The sequence below is a fragment of the Megalopta genalis genome, chromosome 3 (genome assembly GCF_051020955.1).
Source record: "Megalopta genalis isolate 19385.01 chromosome 3, iyMegGena1_principal, whole genome shotgun sequence".
Classification (NCBI taxonomy): domain Eukaryota; kingdom Metazoa; phylum Arthropoda; class Insecta; order Hymenoptera; family Halictidae; genus Megalopta; species Megalopta genalis.
Genome location: NC_135015.1, coordinates 23,833,811 through 23,860,499, shown reverse-complemented (window position 1 = coordinate 23,860,499; position 26,689 = coordinate 23,833,811). Strand labels below are relative to the sequence as shown.

The 26,689-nt window shown below is 40.5% G+C and overlaps 3 protein-coding genes and 1 long non-coding RNA gene across 16 annotated transcripts; 3 read left to right on the top strand and 1 right to left on the bottom strand.

Annotated features, from left to right (window-relative positions):
• Positions 1–149: 149 nt before the first annotated feature.
• Positions 150–21,883, bottom strand: LOC117222080 (TBC1 domain family member 19). Of its 13 annotated transcripts, none has more exons than XM_076520412.1 (12): positions 9,894–10,076; positions 3,177–3,344; positions 2,974–3,096; positions 2,403–2,610; positions 2,230–2,317; positions 2,054–2,114; positions 1,728–1,958; positions 1,595–1,669; positions 1,286–1,526; positions 995–1,196; positions 737–923; positions 150–677 (listed from the first exon to the last, which is right to left on the bottom strand). In XM_076520412.1, exons 1-12 carry the CDS (start codon positions 9,939–9,941, stop codon positions 609–611), a joined length of 1,701 nt encoding a protein of 566 aa, XP_076376527.1. In that variant the 5' UTR covers positions 9,942–10,076; the 3' UTR covers positions 150–608. The 13 variants fall into 13 exon arrangements, with proteins under 13 accessions (XP_076376527.1, XP_076376528.1, XP_076376526.1 ...); XM_076520413.1 differs by having other exon boundaries at positions 1,292–1,526; XM_076520409.1 differs by lacking the exons at positions 150–677; positions 737–923; positions 995–1,196; ... (6 more) ...; positions 2,974–3,096; positions 3,177–3,344 and adding exons at positions 8,295–9,272; positions 10,177–10,352; positions 10,449–10,607; ... (5 more) ...; positions 20,814–20,905; positions 21,705–21,880 and having other exon boundaries at positions 9,894–10,100.
• LOC117222079 (uncharacterized) lies at positions 3,766–8,089 on the top strand. The gene is made up of 5 exons (XM_033473565.2): positions 3,766–3,926; positions 4,003–4,095; positions 4,453–4,614; positions 4,689–4,926; positions 5,002–8,089. The coding sequence occupies exons 1-5, from the start codon at positions 3,860–3,862 to the stop codon at positions 6,989–6,991; spliced, it is 2,550 nt and encodes an 849-aa protein (XP_033329456.2). The 5' UTR covers positions 3,766–3,859; the 3' UTR covers positions 6,992–8,089.
• On the top strand, positions 15,993–18,184 carry LOC117222092 (uncharacterized). The gene is made up of 2 exons (XR_004490616.2): positions 15,993–16,056; positions 16,119–18,184. It is a non-coding gene; the product is annotated as an uncharacterized LOC117222092 (long non-coding RNA).
• Positions 21,884–22,713: 830 nt separating the features above from the next.
• Positions 22,714–26,602, top strand: LOC117222083 (uncharacterized). The gene is made up of 5 exons (XM_033473579.2): positions 22,714–22,940; positions 23,426–23,506; positions 24,684–24,793; positions 24,976–25,663; positions 25,740–26,602. The coding sequence occupies exons 1-5, from the start codon at positions 22,878–22,880 to the stop codon at positions 26,034–26,036; spliced, it is 1,239 nt and encodes a 412-aa protein (XP_033329470.1). The 5' UTR covers positions 22,714–22,877; the 3' UTR covers positions 26,037–26,602.
• Positions 26,603–26,689: the final 87 nt, after the last annotated feature.

Sequence of the window (26,689 nt, the reverse complement as noted above, 5' to 3'; positions counted from 1 at the left end):
ATTTTGTTGACAAAAATAATTAAGATGGAAAGTATCAATAAACGTAAACGTTATTTGTAAAGATTACAGTAATTATTCTATAAACCAATAGAAGCAACCGATGATATTTTTTATTAAGGAGTATATTGTTAAAAGCAGAACAGAACATAGAAATAGGCATAGTGTTTTATCAAGTCACCCTGTACATACATACATATTATATACACTATGGACAATACAGGTGTATACGGAGAAGCTACCTTCCTTTCGAAATCAACTGCGAGTACATACTGAGAATGTTTCGTTCTCTCCATTTCAACTACATACATGTATACTAACATCTATGGAGGAAGGTAGCGATGATTTTAGCGTCTATATGTTATCTATTTTACAAACAATTTTTACATAAACTTCCTATACGCATATTCCAAACATTCATCAGTGAATGTGTTAATGCTTATTAAGTTGTTCGCCTGATAATAGAGATCCGCGTTCGTTCGCGCAGGCGTGAAATAGAGATCTCTGTTTGAATATTTGAATACGAAAATATTGTGTATTTACCTTTAAAGAAGTTCTTACAAATAATGCTTTCCAGAGCATTTAAATTACTATGGCACAACTACAGCTTTTCATTCTCTCAGTAAAGCTAATTGTAATAATGGAATTACTTTTAAAGAAGATAAATCTGCTAAAACGGCCTGTAAAAAAGAATCGTTTTTATTGAAAAATTATAATCTAGCCAATCGCAGTTTCCTACCTCTACACTTTGTAAAGTATTGACTTGCATCAAATTTTCCTTTCTAAAGCTCAAAATGGCCACTGCAAGCAAGGGGATAATTTCTAAAGAATCGTAACCTAGAATTAAGTCCCACAGATAAAGCAATTGTTCTGGAGGAAGGTGGCCGCTAAAACCTCTCATGATCCATTTGAAAACAACTTTGATTCTACGAAAATCAAAATTAATTAAATTTCCTATTGTTGAATTCGCAATTGTAGACGAAATAGTCGAACTTACGGTTGGATATGGCAGTTTCTAAAATAAACCCACAGAAGGGGTTCATAACACTGAAGAGATCTTTCAAAAAGGAGACATAACGCAACTATGCCTTGCTTATGATTGGATACGGTGTGTAAGCGGAACCAATATCGCAAATAAAACGCTCTAAAGGTAAAATACATTGCGCAAGGGTCGTCGTAAAGATAACAAAATGGAGTAGCTGTCGGATGAAATATTAATTAACTATTTCAAATATTTTGAATACTTTCGAACGATTATGAATGTTTCTCTTTCAATTTCAATGCTCACTCACACCGTACATTGTAAATCCATGAAAGGGAATTACGCCGCTCGGTGGAAATACCAAAGTGTTCTCCAATGTAGCTGGTTTCCCTTGTAAAACCGCGTGTATCACTTGCCCGCCCGCGCTTTTGTCAGTGGTTACAGGCGCCAATACCTCCGAATCACGTGAAAAACATAACATTGTTTTATACAAAACATCCTCAAATACGAAGTACTGGTCATCATTTCTAGCTGTTAATTGTACATCCTAAAATAAAAGAAACAAAAATATATTAAAAATCATTATAAACGAACGGATTACAATTTATATCCCACCTTTATTATTAAGTTATCTATAACTATATCGTACTGTAGTACCATGTTTTTTAATTCTTCGTAATATTCTACATCCTAAAAAAACAGTAGAGAGTTATTGTACAATTAAAAAAATATCAAGTATTATCGTTACATTTTCTTTCACTATGGATCCCAAGACAAGAGACCAAAGACGTCCGCGAAGCGATCGAGGTGCGCCACGCTTCAAGAACTCTTGTGCGATCGGAGCGTGATTGGATCGCAGCACTTTTTCACCAAGATGGATCCTTTCTTCTTCTAAATTCGCATAATTCTCAGAACTCTGCATATCTGGATTGACTCCCAACATCGGCATTCCCTTGGCAAGCTCCGTGTACACGCGCCTCTGTTACATTCAAATATTCTATAATTTCCTAACAATCGTTGAACCTCTAAGTAATTGGTTATTAATATTTTCGATTAAAACAATTAAGGTCAAACCAATTGAGCGAGAGTCTTCACGCGAATCTGTATATGACTAAATTCCCAATTCAATTCGTCTCTGAAACAACATTAACGTAATTATAAGAAGATTTGTTATACTGGACATGATAATGATACTGATAACAATAGTAGCAAGAGCAATAATATTAATAGTCATTATCATCAATATGTACGGCTGTCTTCTGAAAACAGGATTTCGTATGGCAAATAAAACATCCAGAAAATCTTTCGGAGCATACAGTGGTCTGTATTGTGATAAATCTAAAAATAAAAGAATAAACGAAGAGGATTAACAATGCAACAATGTTCGTATACAGAAATTTGTATAACGATACTTTTCGTTTACCGATATCGTATGTGCTCAGTTCGTTCCATTTTTCAGCCAATTCCTCGCGGTCCTCTCTCGGCCGAATACGAGCTAAAGCGACATTTAATTCGTTGCATGTAGAATTCAGTGATTTCTGTATACGGCGCTCCCATTGAACTTGAGCTTTTTTTAAAAAACTTAAGTCGCTAAATTCCTCTGGTGGTGGCGGCAACAAAGACAAGGAGCTCTGAAAACATTTGCTTTATTTAATAAATGAAAACCCAAATACGTATAAAATAATTTAAACTTTCGCGCGGCCGGCTTTACCAAACGAGTTTGGAACTGTGTAACTCTACAATGTTATACGCCAGGGCTCAGAATAAGCTGCACATGACAAAGACAGAGATTGACTTTGAGAGACATGAGAAAGACAGCATTTTCGGTGACTGCTCTGAATCATGCTGCAGAGTGGCATCATCCAATCCCATTTGTGATTGGATGTTATTGTGATGTTATTTACAGTTAATTCCGAGTCCTGTCATACGCCATACGCGATGCAAATAAAGAATATGAAATGTATGAAAAGTTTGGAGAAATCTGTGTTACGAACTTGCGATCTTGTCCAATGGAAAACTGTATTTCGAATTTCTGTTTCGAGACCGTTACTTTTCAAAGCTTCCATTAACGTGTTTTTAAAATCACCCCTCTTTACCGCCGTTGATGCTACGAGTTTCTGCAAAGATTAGTTTATAAGATTACAATTGAAATTTTTTTAGATATTGTCAAGAACTTGCTCATTCAGCATCGGCTTACCTGAATTTCGATGTAAAGACTTTTGTAATTAGCCATGCTTTGTATTTCTTCCGTTAACCTTTCAGCAGTTCTCTTCTGTACCGTATCCTCATAGTCCTCCGTATTCTCCGACATCACGACGAATTTCAACAGATTTTTTAATAAATAGAAAGACTTCGAATCAATGATCTGAAAACAAACGCCATTTGTAAATAAATTCGTTTCCGCGGCAGTAGCGGTAATCTTATAGTAATCTTGAAGCGTATGATTTTTGGTTACGTACTAAACTTTTATTATTATTTCGCCTGTGCTGTACACATTATTTTCCTACTTCGTGGTTTTTTCTCCAATTTGAATAAAAACTTGAATCATATCTTAAAAGAAAACTGGAAATTGACAAAGCAACTTTTCGCGCGAACTCCTCAAGTTTGAGAGTGTGCTTGAAATTATTTTCTAAAGCTTTCTTTACCAGTTTGCTGCTTCTTTCCGTTTCGATTACACGATTAGTGGTTTTCAGAGAAAGATTAGGGACTTTTTATTTAACATACCGGACTTTCTACGATACGATGCGATTCGAACGAGCGAATGAGTATGAGTCCATACCAAAAATTCAGGTTGACGCGCTTGCAGGAAAATGGCGGCGCGATAACCTGTGTTTTGAAACGTTTTGTTGAACCTGTCCGTGGTAATTGTACACGTTGACAATGGATATCTCCAGTATGCTCGAAGTACAAGTAAACGAGGTGAAGGAGGTGAAGAGTAAAGAGAATGGTGAAATCAGGAATCCTTTTTAAACAATTTCTGGATTTTCTCGGTACATCACACCTAACCTTATTTCATTTTGCAGTTACTCCGAAAGTTCTGCTTCCAACCGCGACAAATCTATCGTCACCGATCTCACAGGAGGAAACCAACTATTATAAAATTATGTTTGGTAGCGGTAAGCATCCGACGTTCCATAATAACTTTCTTGCCGATATATTTCCAATTTTGCAAGGTATATCCATCATGATAGGATTTTGTATGTTCACCGAACTTAATTTTTTCGCACGTTAATAATTCTTTAAAAAATAATTTAAAAAAGGAAAAACGAAACGGGACACCCTTTTAGAGAACGAGGTCACGATTTAAAATAAAGTAAAATATTTTAAAAAGAATGAAATACATATAAAAACAGTCTATACGTATCCTGGAGATCTGAATTTCAAATCATTTAATTATATTTATTTTTGACCTGATCATTATTGAAGTAAATGTGTTATAAGCCTTTTTAACATGGTATATTTGTGTCTTTTAGACACTTCCATAGTACGGTTTCGAAGATTACATTGCACAGCATGCGATGTTCATATTGGATCAGCACCAGGTGATGCTAGTAATATGTTTGAACACCCTACATTGCATACATTATTATGCTCCAAATGCCGTGATTTCTATGGAGATGGCACTTTCGAGCAAGGTATCCGAATTGTCAAAGTATTTTTACAATATCGTAAAATTGTATACTACGTCCTCTATTATTTCCTTTCACAGGTGACGATGCTACAGACATGTTTTGTAGATGGTGTGCGAACGGCGGCAACTTATATTGCTGTTCCTTTTGCAGTAACACTTTCTGTTATAAATGCATCAAGCGAAACATCGATCCTGTACTGAGGAAAAAGATAGAAGCGGATGAGCAATGGAAATGCTTTGTATGTGATCCAACAGATTTATATCCTGCTAGAGCAACTTGTTGGGCTTTGTTACAATATGTTCAAAAGATGAATAGGTAATTGAGCAAATCTTTGAATAGCAGCAATTCAAATTGCATTTACAAGGATCTGTTTCGTCCGTTTTTTTTTAGATCTCTCCAGAACGACCGTAAGTTGAACCAACAAGAAATTGACGAAAAAATGAGTTTAGATGAAACGAATTGCTGTCCGCGGAGAAGAAAACGAAAACGTCGGAGAACAGGTTCTAACTCGGAAGAAGAAGACGAGACGTATCTGCCGAAGCCAGTGGGTATACCTCCGGCCACAAGAGGCAGAAGAAGAGGACGCCGTAGGAAATTCTTGAATGGTAACACCACGACGTCCGTCACCGGTCAGTCGTACAGTGGAACAGAAGAAAATTCCATGGATCATGACATACCGCCGTCCTTGCTTTCGTGCGAACAAACTATGGTAGAAGGTGAAAACGAAACGGTTAACACGGACGGTACAATCGTTCCACAGCCTCCACAGCCACCGCAGAATCTGTTACCTAGACTAGAGCCCAAACTTGTCCCGCAGCCGCTGTATAACGCCATTGTGAACGTAGTCGCATCGAACTTCTTACAGCCTGCTACTCCTCTGGTACCTGTGCGCCATGTGCACAACCCGATTGGCCAAGTGAACTTGTACCAAGCGGTGCAGTGCACACAGACACCCATGGTGACGATACCTAATCAGAGCGCCGATATGTTGAATCGATTAAGTTTTCCTTTAACTCAACCGCAAATTGCGCCTACACCGCCTACTTCGAACGTTATAGAAATTGAAAGCGACTCTGAAGATATAGCTGTTGTCGGTCCGTCACGTAACTCGCGTTCCTTCAGAGATCACATCGACAACAACAAAGCGGTACCTGTTGCCTTGGTGAGCTCTAAAAGCAGCGGGTACATCACTGTGAAAAAGTCCGAGCTCACTTCAGAGAGGCGAAATCCCAAGACCCTTAACCAGAGGTTATATCCCCACGGGCAGGAGATCGACAGCATCTTGACGGGCCTGAAGAACAAGCTACAAGAATTATTTGAGACATCCAAACAGCAAGAGCTAAAACGATACGAACTGAACGATGCCCGCGGTACGATAAAACAATTCCACAAAGAGATCCGCGATGCGGTATCTCAGCTGGCATCCATTAACGATAGGATAGTGCGCGAGTACAACCGGTGGAAACGACACCAGCTGAAGACGGGCGCCCTTTCATCTGCGGTTTCGGAAAACGCCTCGAATAATTCTCTAAACAAAACAAGTACGGAGGAGTTACCTCTCGACATGGTTTGCGTCAACGAATCTGGTACCGAGGACGATAACAGTGATTTTGAGAACAATATTATTATAAAACCGTCGGAGTTCATTGGCATCACGAACGTAATCGGCGGGACGCAGTCTTTCAAGAAAAAAGGCCCCCTGGCACCTTCCGCGGACAATGAACATACCTCGTTAATAGACAAATCTGTACAGGTATTTGACGCTGAATTGGAGGACTACGACAAGAGAATTAGGCATTCGTCTCTAAAAAAAGCTGACCAAGGATGTGGATTAGGTTCAACGCGCGAACAGTTTGAGAAATACGAGGAACAGTTTATTTACTACTTACAAAATCGGATCGATTCGGAAACTGCACTGTACGAGGAGTCCAAGGATCTACCTGATCCGAACGAGACGCCGTTGAAGGATTTGATAGAAGCTAATTCACCGTTTATTTCAGAAATGTTAGAGACCATGGATAAGTCTGTGAATTCCAATGATGCTAGTAACGAAAAATCGTTGGGTAAACAGAAGGACAATGATCCAAAGGCAACTGTCCTGCAGGAAACTAATTCTGTTGTGGATCAGTCGCAGAAACAAGAATTTAAAAATGTGGTCAATAGTATGACTACCGATTTAGGGAGAAAAAAGGACATGAAAAACGATTCTACACCTGCGACAGCTGCACACAAAGAAACTAAATCGCGTGGAAAACGTGTCTCGAAAAGTGACGACAGTTTCGTGATAAACATATCCGCGAAGGATACAAGCACGAATAATTGCACCGCCAAGAAAACCACGAACAACAAAGAAGATGAATGTACTATTCTTGACGATTAAACAATAGTTTATAACAATTTTCATCGATTGAATTTCATCACTAAAACTCTAATCGTTTGTTTTTCTTTCCAATCTGTTTTCCGATTTTCAGTTTTTCAAGTGCTTTGTTATCTTAATATTTCTGTTTATTCTTAGTAATCGATATTAAGAAATTTTTGCTGCATTATATATAAATTACAAGAACGTGGATAAAGGCAGCCAGCACATTAGTATGTAATTTAAAAACGTCTAAGCCTGACGTCCTTTTAAATCCATGCGCGACTCGACTCGTTATTGAAATTCCAATTGACTCAACAATTTTTTTTATACAAGAATGTAAGGTGTTTATAGGGCAGACGTTTGTTCACTAATTCCTTAGGTAACTATAATGAGGAATATGAAACATTCGGATATAATATAATGACACAGCATGCGTGTCGATGAAACTACCGTTTTTATATATATATTGTGTGTGTGTATATATATGTATATGTATATATACATATATATATAAGCATATTTCACATTCTCATTATCTGTTGTACATAAAACGTACATAAAACGTACTGTGTAATGTAGGATAATGTAAAAAGTTTTCGAACTTAGTTAATAGAATCTTCTGATAATTTTAAGTTGCATCTCTTCGCGTACTCCGTACGACATAAGCTTTGTTTTACTAAGAACCTCGTTTTTTAATGCTCGTTCTTCATTTATTTATATATAATGTTCTCTCTGTAAGACGTAAGACTGCACATTTTGGAAATTCATGTTTCCTGAGAAATAGGAGTGACGTTATTGCGATAGGAATTACTAAATCCAATAAATTTCCAGAATTTATATATAAATATGTTGAATACGAATACTTAATATTATACCTACAGTTATTAGGTAAAGTCTGTATAAATGATTGATTGTGAATGAGTGAGTATAACCGTTCAAACGGCAGTGATTTATGGTCCTAAAAAGTACATTGTTTTGTATGATCTACGTTAGATAACTTATAGCCTAGTAATTATATTTCGGGCTATAGCGAGCGAAAATTTCCATGATATTCGCAAGTTTGTCCCTTCATTTCAGATGAATCAAACTCTACTCAAATAAATTTATTACACAAACTGACATCCGCTGTAATTTTTTTTGCTTCTTCAGTAAATGGTTGTCATAATTTGACAACATAATACGTAAATTATCATTTACAATTACAGTACAATTTGTAAGTCGACTGCGGAACTTTATGCATGACCAACATCCACTATGGTTGATTTATGAATTGAGAAATTTGTATAAACTTCCACAGTTCACTCAATAGCATAAATTTTTTAGATTTTGGTTGATTTATTTATTTATTTCACATTTGCTTTGTTCTTCCTGTATACATACAACGATCCCAGAATTCAATATATTAATTTCTCTTACTTGTCGAACGAAGTTTCATCCTACGCAGACGATGAATATTTCTTAGTACATATATATAATATTATAGATATAGTACAACGAGTCCGTAGAAATTTTTCTTTAAAAACAGTTTGAACACGCAACACTCTCAAAGTGATCGCAGTCTAAGCGTAGAAAACAAACGGAGTCCAAACAATTATGAAACATTTGTTACTATTATTTCGGAAATTATAAGTCGTTTGCTTGATGTTCCTTCTACTCATCAAAGATTGACCTCCATTTTAAAAAGGAACTGATTTATAAATTATCTGTTATACAAATAAATACGAATGTTTTTTAACATTCTAGTTATTTTAAGAATAAAGCAACTCTTAGAGATTAACTGTTGCATTTAGAATCGTGCATTTTCCAAGATAGTTAAGAAATAAAAAGAAAAATTCTAGACGAGCATGGTTCGAAATTTGAATAATCCCACCTCGATTTATAGTGTCCTATTGGTACACGTGCAAAATTCGTACGAACACTTTAGAGTAGATTTGAGCAAATAAATCCTTGGTCACTGCTTGTACGAAAACAAATTAATAGTGTGATATCAAATGGTGGCGCGATTTATGAACGGTAGAAAAATGTCCAAGTATGCGCTACTGGAAAACTGTACTTTCATAATGCATCACGTAAAATAATAATTCTTTTTTCCCTTTAGAATTGGAACAAACAGTGTAGTCACTAGCACCGTAACATGACATTTAAAGTGTCGTTGACGTCTCTCTCTCTCTCTCTCTCTCACTCACTCTCTCTCTCTCTTTTTCTTAATCCAATCTTAATCCTTAATATCGGAATTGACCTTTTCTGCCCATACCGTTGTGGTAGACTCTGAGCGGTGTGTAATTCCCATTTCCGTTCATTGCTGTGCATAGAAGAAACAGGGAGAAGGGATGAAAACATAACTGATACAAAAGTATAATTAAAACAATAAAAACTGATTATACAATAAACTAAAAGTTAGCAGAAATCGGTGAAAAACCTAAAATAATGTGAAGAATGTCGAGAACGGAATCTTCTTTTTATTTTATACAGAAAAATAATTTTGTAGATGAAAATAAAGACCGATGAGAAAGATATAAAGCAATGAACAGTTGCTAGATGAATAGTTAATAGAAATATTAGTCAGCAGACTGCAGTGAAGCACAATTTGAGAAGCGTAAAGTACGTATGTACACGTTGTGTTGCTAATCTTACCGTTTCAATGGAACTGAGAAATAGGACATTATTTACACGGATATAACAACTAAAATAGTAGGGTGTCAAGAGAATCTCGGTCGTCTCAGTGCGTATTATTGTAATTTCAACTGCTTTTTTGTTTTCAAAATAGCAAATGCAATTATAAGTATGGCTCAAACCGATCGAATGATTTCAGGATACTCACTCAGTTCATACTCCTTGATAGCGGCTTGTGTAAGAAATGCGATTTGCAGGTAAGAAACAGTGACGAATTTGTTAAGTACTTGGTACCGATAAATACACTCACCTTGCACAACTGTAGGGGGTTGCCGAGGACCCTGAATAGTGTGAGCATGACAACGCGGCTTCAATAGGCCATGATACAGGACGAAGTATAAGGCAGCGACTGCTGCAGCCGCTACTGCCATGTAATGATAAACGAATCTCAACGAGTCTACGATATCAGAATCGTCTACGTTTATGTAAGCACCAATCACGGCTCCGATGCATCGACCTGTGACACAAAAGACACGCTTGAAGTGTTTGCAATCTTAGCGTATTATCAACTATTAAAATTTGATACGCCATACCGATGCAGAAATGAGCGATTACAGGTAGCGCCTGGGCAGTTACGGTTAAATGTCGCGGCACAAGATGCCGAAGGTAGAGGATGGCGGTAACCCACATAATCCCAAGAGTGAACACTTCTAGGGCCTCTGAAATCAAGGACCACCAAGGTCCTGAGACAAGGCTCAAGCCAGTAAATCTGAAAATAAGTTTTCCAAGTGTTTGAAACTTCAGAAACTATTGTTACGATCTAGCATTTACGGCGTAACAGGATGTAGTATCATAACTTACCTACCTAATTATGTAGACGGTAAAGGCAGTGATGAGAAGATTACTATGACCGCAATAGTCCACCAGATGCTCAGATTTCCAAAGAAACAAGAAAGCCGGCACTGCTCCTACAGTCATAGCCACGCCAATGGGAAACTCGTTGCCCCCTAATCTTTGTAAATGTCTGAAATAATAATAATATAGATTCGAAGTTAGGACAGAAGAGATTTTGGAGACTTTCGGCGATAAAGGAAATCTCTTACAATGGCAGATAACTGTCCATGGCGCTCCAGAAGGTCCCCATGACGATAAGAATGATGACCAGAACAGCGGTCTCGCTGCCGTACCTTTTAATAGCGCTCATGGGAAGCGCCAGCATGCCGCTTCTCGTATGCCACCACCATTCTGGCGGACTCAGCGGCATACCGTTCGCACAAATGGCAACGAGGGCTGCTAGAAGCATCATAGTCGCGTGCAGAGCAATCGGCAGGTAATAGAAAAAATTTAGGTGTTCTACCAAAGTGCATAGGTAGCCGGTCAGAGGACCAAAAATAGCAAATCCCAGAGAGCCGAAAGCTAATTGACGACCCACGTCACCGCGTCCGCAGGATGTTTCTCTCGTTGCTATCACCACCGCGGCGTCGATCAGTCCTACGGCCGTCGTTGGAAAAATATCGGCGACCGATCGAATAGCCAAGTACGTCCAGAAGACTAGATACGACAAATCTTCTGTTCGTTGGCATTGGCTCTCTGCGAAGATACTATCTGTAAAAAATATTCGATGAGATTTAATTCGAATGACACGTTGGAAAATGTTATTACCTGGGAGGATGTACGCGTCGACCAAGTCGCATTTGATGGAGCAGGTCTTATTAACCTCAGCCATTCTGGCCTTCAGTTTGGACGGTATGCGACAAGCAAAATACTCGGACAGAGGATACGCACACCACTCTCTGTCGCTTTCGTTTTTCAGAGGTTGACCTAGAGTGGTGTTCACGGACAAGGTGCCGGTGTACTCGGTGTACACGTGGCACACCACATTGTCGCTCTCGTTGAAGCAGAGATGAGGAGGCTCGCTGCCGGCCATTGCGAATCTTCGAGACTTCTTGTATTCTTCTTGATCCTGAAGAATGTAATTTCTTTGTATCCCAGAGAGTGGTAACATATCCTCGAATGGTTTAATACTCTGATGTGTATACTCACCTGCTGATACATTTCCTGCTCCAGAGGAATGACCGTGGAGTCACCGCTTCCATAGAAAGGAATACTCGACTCGGTGGTCTCAGCGGTGGAAACGTCCTCGTCGTCGGCGCGCCATCGCTTCGACCCGGTCGGGTAGCAAGCGTAAGTGCAGTCCTCGAGAAGCAACTGCCCGACCTTGCTCTCGTCGGACCACCTGTGACAAGAGAAATGGTCCTTGCACCGCTCTTGCAACACCAGCGCGCCCGTTTGATCGCAGTTGAACTTGAGCCCGGGTCTCCTTCCTCTAGGCAGCTCGACGTGATCCACGTCAATGACCAGAAGGAACGTGTAGAAAACTGCAGACAAGATACAGGCGATCGCGATCATCACTCTCAGATAACGACCAGTCGAGATCTTGTTGGTTCCACCCTGATGACCCGCCAGCTTGTCGGCGATGGGACTGGCGATCAGGGGTCCCACGATCGCCACTGCCGGCGAGATCATCGAGATCACTTGGATCTGCTCGATGGTCAATCCCATTTCCATCATATGCAACGGGAGAAATGGGAAAAGACAGCCCATTCCTGAAATCATTTCGTAACTAATCCTCTCTTTCTCAAACGATGTTATTACGCTATTACGCTATTCCGCTATTACGCTATTGCGGTTTACCGCAATATTGTACAGTATTGTACCGTAATATATTCTATTTTATATATATAAAATAGAATATTAATTATATAATATTAATATTATATAATATTAATTATATAATATATATATTAAATACCCTAAATTCATTTTTAAAATAATTGTATAGTATTGTACAATATTGCATATATATTATACAGTAAAGTATAGACAGTCACTGTACCACCAAAGAAGAGAAATAATAGGAGCTTCAACGATAGGAGATTGGTGTTGATAAGCTTCTTCTTCGGCAGGTCTTTCGTGGTCTCCATCCTTTCGGTAGACGCCGATATTGTCATATCTAATATATTGGGGGCAAATTTTCTGTTGATCGGTGTACGAAGGGTCTAGCAGTTTCGAACGACACACGGTCGTCTATTACGCTGACGATCCTCCACCTATCGCCATCTTTTGAGCCCCCGCTTTTACCTATATCTAAAGAAAAACAATCTTTAATTAATCATTTGGAATCAATTGAGAAATCTAGAATAGGATACGTAGAACACAGATTAGGATTCCACTTACTCCATCGGCAACGGTACAAGACGAACGATTGACGCGACAACGCTCGGCGCTTCCGGTTCGATTCTCAACGACTGGGTTCTGAAAACGAAACATCAACGATATTACAATATTACGCGGTCAATGAATAAACGAGAAAGAAACAGAATTCGTCGCGAATGCGACGAGGATCTCGACCATTAGGCTGTATCGTCGGGTCTTTCGTCAAGGTCGCTCGGTGGTCATCATTTCCAAGAAGTTGAACCCCCTGCCTTTTGAGGACTAAATTCATAGAGCGTGGAATGTATTCACGAGACGCATTAATTTCTATGAAGAATCGCGAATTCCAAGAATCTCACGACCTTAAGAATTCGTGCCAAGGCGAACGCTCGTGTTTGTGTTATACCGGAAAGATGCGCCAGTATCATCGCGAATCGCTCCATCATCTGGCAACTCGAGAGTCGAGAGGCGTATTCGGTGCATATGCGCATCAATTTGTCACGGTCGCACGCAGCAATCAGCGTACATCGTGTCAAGTTATTTACACGTACGTGCATACGAGGCACGATGCACGCGTTGCATTTCGGCCCCGCAACAGAATATATACGGTCATTATTAATAGATCCGCTTTACGATCCATTCCCTACAGATATTTTGGCAACAATATCGCATTCGCCGGTACAATCGGAAGGACACGTCTATCTAGCAGCAATTAATTCTTCGCCGTTCAACTTCTTGTATATTGTACAAATAAACCCTTTTGCAAATGCAAATCTATCGTTTCGCTATCTCGCTGCTCCACGATCGTCGAGATTCCACGGCCGTCTGGTAGTTTCAGCGTTAAGCATGTCCTTCCCCCGAAGCGAATTAGCGAAATTAAGTCTCCCGAAGTGTTTACAGGATCCCATACCACCGCGTCGTGGAAACGAGGGAAGATGACAGGCCAACAGTCCACGTTTATTCTACGCGCGACAAAGGTTCCGGCGAAGCTCGTAGCTGTTTTTTATGAAAAAATCCGAGTCTCTTTAATTCCTCGACGAAGATTGAAGAACCGTGTATCCGCGGACGCAAAAAGCTTCGAGCGTTTCATACACACTTAACGCGCGCCCACCCCTATAACCCATCGGGTTCAAGTGTTCGTTCTGCTCCGGGAATAAGGAACGGTAGTTTAACGCTAAAACGGCCGGACAAACGCAGTCGCGGACGAACAAATCAACCGTCGTTTCTCCTCCGATTTCCCTGAATTGATTAGCTGCCGGTGTAATTGTGTGCCACCGAGAAGAGAACGAGAGGATGACGCGGCATCGCATTCGGTCACCTAACGATTCTCTCCGGCTGCTCGTTCCACCTACGCTCATAATTAAACGTCCGCCTATTTCGTTCAACAGGCCGGTTCCACCCTCGCGGACGTTCCAACCGGTACAACAGCGCTAACCGTCTTTGCGACAGACTTGTCGCTGTCGAAAAGGAAATGCGAATTAACGGCTTACGAGCTCACCGGCGACTGTCGCGTGCGTGGCTTTAACGATTCTGATTCGGCTTCAACTCTTCCGCTGTCGCTCGATGGACAGACATTTCCACCCCAGGGATTCTTGTTCTCTCTTCGAATCGTTCCAAGGGACGATCTCGAATTTTTCTCGTTCGTTTTTCGTCGACAGAGTCGATGGAGTGGTCTGCACGGTTGGCGGGACAGTCGTGTCTAGAACGTCTCAATTATTCCAAGAAGATGTCGGAATCGAAATGAAACGAATTACTCCTGAATTATCGGACAGGTAATTGAGACGACGACTCGAGCAAAATATTGCCGCCTATTTGCCAATCCCTTTCCTCCCTTAAGTAGAGCGCGGCTACGCTGATGTTTTTTCTCCTTCTATTTAAATTCCGAATATCAGCGGGCTTTCCAATGACCGTTTCAATGCAGCCGAACAGCAAACGCGTTGGTATACAACGCACGAGGGTTTTCCTAAGCGGTCCTGGTTTAGAGACTTTTTACCGGTCACCGCGATTCCAAGAGACGCGCCGGGTCAGCCACTTTCCAATTATCTTGGAATCGGCCTTCGAGTGTGCGGAATAAACGCGGCGAAGCACGCTGTGCGTGCACTGGAAATGGCAACCCTAACTGGGTCAACGACAGGTCACGGAAGCTTCGAACGTTTTCGCTCGCCGACGCGACGAGAACAGGCGTCGCGTTTCCCGTTTACGGTTCGCACCGTGAAAATTGCGCACGCTCTCTTCCCCGCTGAATCCACATCTTTGATGAGCGTGTTCAGGCTTACGAAGTCGGATAAAGCAATGTGGTAAAAACAACTCCGAGAAGCTCGGAGATCCGTGTTTCTCGTGTCCCGAGCTCCGATCGTGTGGTCACGGTGATCGTCCATAGATCCAGAGGAAATTGAAAGATCCCCAAACTACTACTACGGCTATCTTGATGGAGCGGCTAATTAAAAAGTGAGACGGAAATGTCGTGCGAGCCTGTTACCACCTTCTGGCTACCGGATGCGTGTCGCTGTCACGCGCGCAAATTGTTCGCCGCTATCGTGATTCGCGGCAGCATCTCTTTTCCATCGAGATATCTATAAATAGTAACGTGCGAACGTCGCCTTTTAAACCGGCAGGATTCATTAAATGGTTAGCCGGTCCGCGTTACGGCCAACGGAAGTCGTGATCGTGATCGTGATCGCGATGCGTCGCCGCTGACGAACTGTACACGGGAGATCCGAGGAGGCTCCGTTCGAATCTATCTGACCCCGGCCAGGCTGCGAAAACGGAAGCAAATGCGTTCATTTTTAAATACGGACACGTAATTGTCTTTTTCTTTTTTTCTTTTTGTTAGGCTACGGTAGAGCTGGGTGTCCTCCGTGGGACTAGTTTCTTACGTCATTGAGAACGAGAACAGGTTGCCGATTACGTCAACGTTCGCAGCGAACACCTTGAAATCTATCCGCGCGCGCGACGGCCGTTTGCTGAGAGTGCGATTGAACGCGATCGTTCCTCGGGGACCTCGTTACAAATGCACCGAACCAGAGAATCCCTGTGTATTGGTTTGCGTTTGGCTAAGGTCATAGTGGAGCCGATATCGGTAGGTTCTGCCTGATCTCCATTGTGAAACCGTGATTCTTTTGTCCGGACGAATAATCTCGATGTACTTCCTTCGCAAGCTGATCTTCTGACCGGCGATGCTGACGCTCGAAATTCTCGCACGCCCCGGATAACAACAATTTGCAAATCAAATCCGCCTGCAACACCAAAAGCATTTACTGGTAACAGTTTTGTTTTTAACCAACCGATAGGACCGTTGATCGTCTTGCTTGAATAATTTCAGAGGGCTCGAGAACAAGGGGTTGAATCGGTAACAAACGCACGCGGAACTACCACCTATACGCAACGGACGGAGTCACTGCGAGAAACGTGCGTGTCCTTCCGCCCACGCATCGCCCTAACACGACGACTACAACCATGAGAATTGGGTTAATGAAATCGTGAAAGAGGAAGGCCCTACTCTGTTACGTTTCACCTTCGCTCGCGCCTCGACCCTGCGCATTTTTATAGTCTCGAATTGCTACCGACTTCTACACACAAATAGATCGTACGCGCCTAACATATACACGAACATGTTTCCTCGCCGAAACCTCGACTCGCTGTGGATGATAAACAAGAACTGCATCGTCGAGGTAGCCGAAACCCTTGGAATTGTCCCCTAGCGCGTAGAGAAACAGGGAGAGAGAACCGTTGAGAAAGTAAGGTCCTCGTGGAAATCAGGGGAAAAGTTGAAGCACGGTAGAACAGTGGCGAAACGTGGGATAGACAGTCGGCAGAAATTTTAATTGTAATCGGCGAGTTTAAAAAACGAGAAGTCGTGTCGCGTCGCGTCGGATCGAGTCTCGAACGCGCTGGATCCGTTGAATCATCGGTGCGCGATCGCCTAATCGCTGAATATGTAGTCTCGAACAGCAGTCGCGAATCGTTATACTGATCGGAATCGGTCGCACGAGCAACCGGAAACTTTCCGTATCAAAGTAGTCCCCCCTCCGATTTTTATAGAACTCTCGCTATCGTTTGTACGCGAGGGATGAAAATGACATGTGGCTTGCAACCCCAGTTTCGGGGACTATTTTCACCCCCTCGTCACGAGCGGCGGCCGCTAAAAAAATACAGCATTATTACTGCAAACCCCCGTTCAGCTAGTTCAATCGGTATTTTCATCAACGAAGTGCAATTAGGCACTGCTAAATTTTATAAATAAGATAGAAGACGACTGCAGCGATTACAAACGAAACAGACATACAGCGATAGGATGCCGCTACAGTGCAAAGTAAAAATGCAAGAAAGAAAATTCGATTTTCAATCGTTTACATTTGTTAGCATAGCCTTCAAAGACGAGGAATATGTATCTGTTTGATTTGTCAGGAGTTCTCGCGTCATGATCGAATCGATACGAAACGATGACGCTAGGCTCGGTCGAATCGATTTTTCTTTTGAATTCGCGCGAGACGACGCGACGCGACGCGACGTGAGACGACGCGAAGCGGCGTGAACACGGACACGGCGAAACGCGGACGAGACAGATTTTACGATCGATTCGAATTACTCACTCATGCGATCGCACGGTTAAACGCCTAATTCAACCCCATCTCCGCGAGCCCCCGGCCGTTTCGTCACGGTTTTCACTGCCCTTCGGTACCTCTCTGCACGCTGCACCCCTCACCATATGCCAGAAGCTGCGATCAAGCTCTCGAGCGCAGATTATGCAGATACGTCCTGGTTGTTGCGACGTCTCCACCACCCTACTACGCGCACTGATTACACGTTTTCGTGTTCCTACTTTCCGATGCAGCTGTCGCGTAACCATTTCCCAATCGTCCATTAATCATTCCTAGCTAAACCTATTTCGCCTAGAAAACACATTGTTTCCTTTTATCCGTAGAGCTTTGATTTTCTTCGAAGCTGCTTCCTTCGCGTTTAATACAAATTCAACCATTATATACATGGCAGAGTAAGCAAGATTGATGTTACCAAATTGATTAATTTGAACAATCCGCTGTCTCACGAACATGTCTCTCGTTTTCTCTAATATTAATCCTTCGAATAGGATTCTCAATTTGGTTAACACGACATCTGGCCTGTGTTTATACTAAGTACATTAATAAGAGTTGCAAATGGCATTTACGCCGCGTGCACAGTTATACTTGAAAACGGTACGTCCGCGCGGTTGGCCTAACTTCGACAAGTCCATTACGAAACGACTGATTTCCTCCTTCCGACATATACGCGGACTAAGTACGGTCTCTCGATTGATTTTACGGACTTTCTTAATATAACTGACTCGCGAGAACACTATAAACGTCTTTATCATGATCTTCTATAAATAAAATACCGTGAGAGAATCAAACGAAAGCACGGAATCAATTCAATACCAGAGTTGTTTACCAAGTCTGGACGAGGTCTGACCAATAGCCGGACATAGAGGTCTAAAATATACTAAAAAACAATATTATACTAAATAATTATGTATACGCATACATGTATTTAATTTACGTAGACGAGAAGGTTGAGAAAACCGTGATCTAGAGTTCTAGGTTCCAAGGGAGCGAGCGGCGACAGCGAGCGACTTGCCGGTTCAGTGTCTGCGCGCGATATCAATAACGCTAGGATCTCTGCTCCGTACATTGTTTATTTTCAGCGCGGGCAAAAGGAACAGGACGCCCGGTGTATATTCACTGTGTGGCGGGATAACGGAACTTCGTTCGCGAGCAAGCGAGCAAAAGTGCAAACGAGCAAACGAGCAAACGAGAAAACAGGACACGTGTCTTTCGTTCGCGTGCACGCGTACACATCGTATACGGCATATAAAGCATATACAGCGCACAACATGCACGGGAACGACCGCGTAGAAGCGAGGAAGGAAACCAGTCGTCGAAGGTATCGTCGTTCGACCGGACTCCACCGGACTACTCGTCGAATTTTTCGGTCGGAGATTACAGTATTCCTCCTGGACTCGTCGCGCCTCAACTAGACTCGACTAGACTTCTCGTAGTAAAAGTAAAATCGCGTTCCCTACGAATATGTACAACGAATTTTGTCCGAGCTCTACGCCATGTTCCTTAGATTAACGGTAGTCGATATGGTCTTGAGCCACTCTATCTGGGAAATTGCATCGGAACGATTCGATATCTGCTTTTAAAGGAAATCGGATCCTGGCCGAGAATCCTGCCAGCCAATTAATGCTCCTCACTAACAAAATTACCGATATTCCCCGTCTACGTCTCCAACCAACTTCGATACAGCGGTCTTTGTTTGACCGTTTTTCCTTCGAATATTTCGGCTAATCCCCTCTTTTTTGCACCCTCTTGCTCCTCGGGTTACCTGTGCTTTCAGTTTAAATACTATTTATTACTACACGTCCGTATTGCAAACTGTCCTATATTTCTCCTTTAAATTACGCATGATTAGACTCCGAGTTTTTGCATGTATTACAAAATTTTCTACGTCAAATTTCAAACAGTGGAAAGGTGAACGAGTTTATTAAAATCATTAACAAAAGAAAGAAAGAAAGTTCTATGCAACTCCTGTATCTTGCATGAGATGCGCAAAACTGCAGTCTATTCATGATGATGTGCGATTGTTCTTGATACTTACTGCAATCTATTCGCTCTAATGATCTCGAAACAAATCTCGAGATAATCAAAGTCCTAAATCAAATTTTAACACTAATCCCAGCTATCGATTGAAAATTCTCCGGCGTTTTTTGTCGGTATCCTCCTTGCTTTCGAGCGGGGTTTCATCTGCTATTAACGTGCATGTTAACGTCTCGCTTAGCCAATTCACTTTCACACTTTTAGTTCTCACATATTTTGTTTCTGATCCCGCCTAAAACATAACAAGCGTTCAACTGTTTCTGACGGATAGATTTCAATTGCTACTACGACGCAACATACACAACGAATACTCGATCAGCTAATGTATCTTCTTCCATTAAACAGAAAGAAAAACAAAGGGGTGGTAGGAAGGGAGGGGGGAGAATAGGATAGGAGGACGAATCGAAGTAACCTTAAAGCGTTCACCTTCCACGAGTTGCAATCTTTTCAAAGGACTGAAAAGCTTTTCCGAATTAACGAATCCTAGTCTACAGCCCGGAAGAAACGCGCGCAAACAAGCCTCCGTAGCTGCGAGAATTTCGAACGAGTTGAACAAGTCGTCTGGCAGATGTCTAAAAGTTATTATAAAGTTTCTCCGTTAACTGGATTCGATTCGTTATTTCTTTCCGGAGTCGACTCAATCTTCTCCATTGAGAAATAATGTTATATTTGGCACTAATAATATCACCTGAATATCCCTAAAGCTCGACGATTCGTTTCTGCAGCATTCGTTCAAAACGAAGATATCTACCGACCGGTTATAAACGGCAGAAGTATTTACAAGAAGTCCAGCAATCTCATCCGGTAAATACATCGATCGAAATTATTTCCAGTATGTGCATCCGAATACATGTGTATACTTATCTATACGACGTCAAATAAAATCTTGAAATATTATTCCATACAAACAAGAGTGTTTTTCATTATTTATTTGCAATACTTTTTCAAAGATTTTTACCCAGCTCTGGTCACGATGGTTCCCCTCATCTTCACGTGTCTCTAAATCAAGCTTTACCGCTTGGAACCGCATGGTACCTAGATTCGGATCGATATACTAAATCACAAAAGTTGCAACACAAATACGAATCGAAGAACATACCCGGTTATTAGATAGTAGTAGATCTTGTTCCCGAGCCACAATTTTCTTCCTACTGATAATAATAGTATTGTATTAAAGAAATAGCAGTTATTTAAAACTACACGCACTCACTGGAACCTAGTTTTGTGAGAACGTTGGGGCTTCATAAATTACGGTTAATCCCGATTAGATCCACCGATAAGTAGGATGATTGATTCCTAAGCACTCGATAGAAATTATAAGACGCATAAATCGAGATATCGCTTGATTTAAATATCGAACGCTGAATATGGTATGTACACACCTTTGTAAATGTTCTCTACCCGATTCCGAGAAATAAACACTCTCCACACGTGTCCACCGACTTCTAATCGCGGTAAAATAATGGTCCTGTCACTGAAATAAATACATGTATCTACATATATACACAGGTTCGCATTCGATTAAGGTATTGTAGCCGTAGAAATTTTGATTTCAATCGAATATCCTATCGCGGTCGTTTCGACGGTCCGATCAACGGAATAGCTCGTTACGCCATCATAGAAATTATGATCGATGGTGAACAATCGACAATTTCCATCTCGGTGCAAACGATACAAGATGCGGTCGATAGAAAAGTCCGATTGTAAACATCGCGTTCGTAACGTGAATTGCGTCTCGAAAGATTCACCGTTTTATAACCTGATCGAGATTGTTTTTGTGAAACTCTCCGATATTATTTTATTTTTATATATAAAAATTTTCATTCAATTTCAAAAAATTTTCAGCCGCGATCAATCGAGGAACCATTGATACCGAGCAGCCCGGATCCGCGTGTGAACGAACCATAGCATTAATCACAGACGTCACTGATGCTTCTGTCACTTGAATCCGGTCCCGGTGGAGAGAAATTAATTAAAGGAAGAGCGTGTAAAATGCGTAAGTTGTTGCTGCGACACGTTCGCGGTACAGTTAACGCACTAGCGAAGGATGTCGTTTGTTAAAAACAATTGACTATGATTTCAAGCTGAAAACGAGGTCACGTAGATCTCAAGTGTTGCGAGAGAATCGACGGACAGGTCGTATGCACCGAATACATACTTCGATCCTTTCGAAAGGGTTGCTATTTGGGCTAACGATGCTCTTACGATGTTTACAGTGTTCACGGTGTCCGTCGCGATTACGGTGTTAAAGAAATCTTAGACGCATCACTCACCCCCGGGAGACCAGGTTCGTTGAACTTTTTCCTCGGCTCTTGTGTGCAGTAACAGGTACGGGACGAACGGGATCAGAAAGTGGCGCGAAATCTCCACCTCCGGAACGACGGTTCCAGCACGAAGTCTGCTGAGCGACTGTTGCGTCCCGGTTCGTTCACTCGTTCCCAGCACGCCGGCTCGCGCTTCTCCGCGCGTAAACGTCAATGCGAACAGCTCTCTACCTGTACCCACCATCGTAATACCTTTTTGCGCACCTTTCGTATACCCGCTGGAAATCCATGTGAAAAAAAAACGTATACGACGATCTCTCATAAATCATAGGATTATTCTATAGCTGTCAAACGAGATAGTTGCTACCTTATGACAAGTCGACTGCGTAATAATTCATCGAAAACGATTAATTTTCAACAACCATTACAATATTTGATTAAATATTATTTTCTATTTAAATTTGTGTAGAACAGATTTTAGGGATGCAATTCACACTGTCATAGTGATTTTTATTATCTCGAAACTTTCAATTAAGATTAACTCGCTCCATATTTTGATATTTAAATTTACAACAAATGTTCCTATCGGACAAACTATAAAGAGTTTTAGGAAATGAAGTAAGAAAACATTGAATTATCATAAATTAAAATTTCAAACATGAATAATGTAATTCTAATATTTATTGTAAATTCTTCAATGAACATTTGCTAGTATAGCTCGTTATTATTATTCATGATTGCGAAAGTCTTACTTTCTTAATTGGTGTAGTAGGGAAAACAAACACATCCTAATTGTATCCATCTTGTATTCTATAAAAAGAGTTCCTCCATACATTTATTATTTAGCGGGAATAATAGTAAGTCATTAGTCTGGCAAAGTGAGAAACAATTTTTGTGATCATGATAATTCTATTAACCGTTAACTGGATGGAATTTGTGTGATCGAATATTTTCGGGTTCGCGCCTAATTTTATACGACACACCGCATTTCCTGTATTCTCCTTCCACTTCCGCTTCGCTAACCCCATTCGATGGAAGCGCTATGAAAGCACGATACGATGCTGGTCAAACATTCTCGACCAATGGCGTTTTCGCTCAAGACAACCTAAGATCGCCGTGCTACCGATAGTCACGATAATATTTCAAATAGTTCGTGCCCTGTATTTACGAATTTACGCCATTATGGACTCGTTAGCAAATTACGCTAGTGACGGAGACAATAGCAACAATTCAGACGATTCAAAGGTGAGTATATATCTGTAAATTCTATCCCGAGATGGTCGATAGTAACTTCGCCTCGACATCCATGACGCTTCAGGAATATTTTAGTATACATACATTCACGACATGGCTTCTAGGATAGTCTTTGCGATTGTAGGAAAGCTTTATGATTTCAGGAAAACCTTTCAACGAATAAATGTTTTAGATTCGTTTCCCGTTGTTATAAAATATTAATTAATCGATTCACGATCGTAACCACCTTTTGGTTACTGCGCTTGTCCCTATCTATTATACGCATCTATTACAAGGTTGCATGTAATAGATTATTAAGATATAATTTTTATAGTTAGCAATCTGCATGGATGCAGTACATTTATATAAATTTATATAGATCATTCGCTAATGTTAGTATTAAGCTGATGCTAGTGGTAAGAATAAATCAATAATTTATTAGGCGTTTATAGCTTATAAGTTATTAATCGTTTCATGATGAATGTTGTTTTTCGAAGATGCCGTATGAAACGCACAACGATGCTAGCAAGAGAGCCAGCGATGCTAATTACGATCCGGTACAAATGGACATGAGTGAGGTACAGTGGAACTGAATGTTTGCACATGCTTTTTCATAGTAATAAGTACAAAACATTACAACAACTACTAGGACCTTGATGACTTTACGAGGCTGTATAAACACCTAGGATCATATAGCTGTTACATAAAAGATCTTGTACTTGGTTTTTGGAGGTCATATCAGAATCATCGTATTGAAATATAGTTCTACCGCAGTACTTCCATTGCATTTTTTTATATTAAATATATACAAAAAATTAAACATTAGGATTTCTCTATTTTAGTATGGTTCTTAAATTAATTAATTTATCCTGTATAAGTTTCTCTTGGCCACCTTTTGCATTTACATAATACATTTTCAATAAAATATTGTCTTGTTCGTATTGCAATGTATTATCGATACAAGACTTGGTTTTTTCGCATTCTAAAATATTTTCACCATAACTTTAAAGCCCAAATTATCAGCTGGTTGAAACAATGCGGTTAAACATTGAAATATTAAGAATTTAAATAATAAGTAAACGGGACTAGTGCCATTTCGTGAGAAAATATTAACACGTAGCTCTGTTGGTAATACATGATACAATATCTACGCACCTCGGCAAGGTCTATGCTGTGTGAGGGTCTTTCAAGACTACCCCAAGTCCTATTCAGCAGAGAGAGGTGAGTAGAGGAAGCTGGAAGAAGGTAACACTAACAAAAAATCAACCATCAAAGAAACCACATGTACAAACACATTTGGGTAATAACTAACTGCTAAAGCAGACAAACACGAAGGGCCCTCATATCCCTATTTATCTTTTACAATGAAACTGTAGAAGATAAAGATTTATACATGGAATAAAACTTTTGTATCAAGTACAACCAAGGCTGTAAGAAAACAACTTATTATTCTGAAAATTCTTAGTGTTAAGCGCATTAAAAATTAGGATTTATTCATTTGAATATGGCTGTAAAGTTCAATATTTTTTGAGACTGCAATTTTCTGTTTAATATTATGAAGATGTGTGGACGTATGTATATATTGCACCTAGCGGATATAAAGTTGCAGTACTAGGAACATTGAATTTTGCTAAAATTGAGGGTACTGAAAGACAATTTATAATATAGAGTTTTTGCAATATAAATAAAGATCTATGTTTCATTTACTGATGTGTGAAAAGTGTATAGTAATGTGGATTATTTTTATTTCTGTAGGAAAGTAACAACAACAATTCGTCCAGAGAATCCAGTAGCGAACGCGCAAGTCCAGTTACACAGTCAAAGACAGACTCATCTCGAGCATTACCTTCCCCCTCAGACCAGAGGTGAGCTGGTTTGTTGTTTATAAGCACATTCTCCTTTAAAAACAAAATCATTTGCTTTGTTCGATGCTGCTTCTATATGTAAATTTATAAGAGAAACTTGCAACATATTTACCACATAAGTACATACAGAATAATAATACGAATCTGTGTGGTATACCCTGCAGAACGTAATCGTTTTACAGGCGATCTGATCATGAAAATCATTCAGCAAATTCAAAAGACGAGCACAAGCGAGGAGATCGGTCCGATCGTAATAGACACATGAGTGACAAGGGACGCCGGTCATCTTACGACGATAGAAGGCAACGAGAAAGTAGTCACAGGGATAGTAGGGACATAAAAAGGAGTCGAGATGAGGAGAGGAAGTCTCGTGACGATGACAAGAAGAAGGAGAAGAGTTCACTGAGCTCTACTAGGGATGAGAAGGCCGACGACAGAGAAAAGAATGACAAAGACCATCACTACCGTGATGATAGAAGGGACCGCAACCGGGACAGAAATGATAGAGATAGGCGCAGAGATAGGGACAGGGATCGAGATCGCAGGCATTCTAGGGATGATAGGTCGAAGGACAGACACCGAGACGACAGATCTAATTATCACAAAGAGAAGGATCGTACACGATCGAGGTCAAGGTCCAGGGATCGTGCACCACCACCTTTCCGCACGATGAGCTACAGAGAGGAGAAAAGCAGGAATAAGTTAGCTCAATTAGAGAAATTAGGAATCGAATTGAAAGCACCAGAAGGAGGGGATACTCCCACACCCGGTATACAGAACGAACAGAATTATTATAATCCTCTAGCAACTGCAACACAAGGAAAATATGCTGAACAAATACAAAAAAGAAAGCTTCTATGGGCAAACAAGGTAGGATTTCTATCCTATGTGTCTTTTCCTATTTCATCAAACGAGTCTTACCTTTTTATAAAATTTCTACTTGTAGTCAAAGCAAGACGAAGGCAAAACATCCACAGCAGCATCAACTGCGAATACGTGGGTGGGTACAACATTCACTCATGATCAGGATGGTAAAGTAACCGCAAAATTCAAGCGACTGATGGGCATTAAAGACGATCTACCAACTACTACAACTACAGGGGCTAAGCCAGACATATTAAAGAAACAAGAAGAAATGTTTAACAATATGGAACAACAATATGAAGTAGCCCGTGCTACTACTCATACACAACGTGGTGTTGGATTAGGCTACGCCACCGGTGGTTACCAATTTCCACGATAAGTACAATGAAAAAATTCGCATATGTGGTCACTATTAACAATGTTGATCACACAGAAGCAACCAATAAGTTTTATCATTAGTCCGGCAATTTTCTCAGATCGATTGCAAGACAGAGTATTGATTTGAAAAAAACGTGTTATAAATAGTGACTATATAGAGATAATTACTAGACTTATAAAATAAGGGTCCGAAAGATCTTGTTAGAGTTATATGTAATTATATTGTATACATTGGAAATAAATTTGTTAACCTCTGCAGAGAATTTCGGTGCTCTCGATTATGATTATCCTTAATTAGTTTCTGATTATAGAGAAGCTAAAGAGAACACTGTAAATCTTTAACGCTACGAATAATATAGTAATTTAACTCCCTACTAGGATTACTACAAAGTGTGAAAAATGAAAAATTTGTCAGAATGTCGTACCGATGTTGACGATGTCAGTTCGAAGAGATTCATAGGTTAATTGTATCTATACGCTGTCTGTACAAACACACATCAAATACATTGCTAAAGATGGCTTTGCTTTCTTGTTTTTTCTTTTGAAATAAATTTCGGGTAAATCTTATAGTATATTCTTTTACTTCTTACCTATCCTGCTACTCTTGTGAAAGTATTTATAACAATTTATAATGAAGCAAATAATTCAAACAAT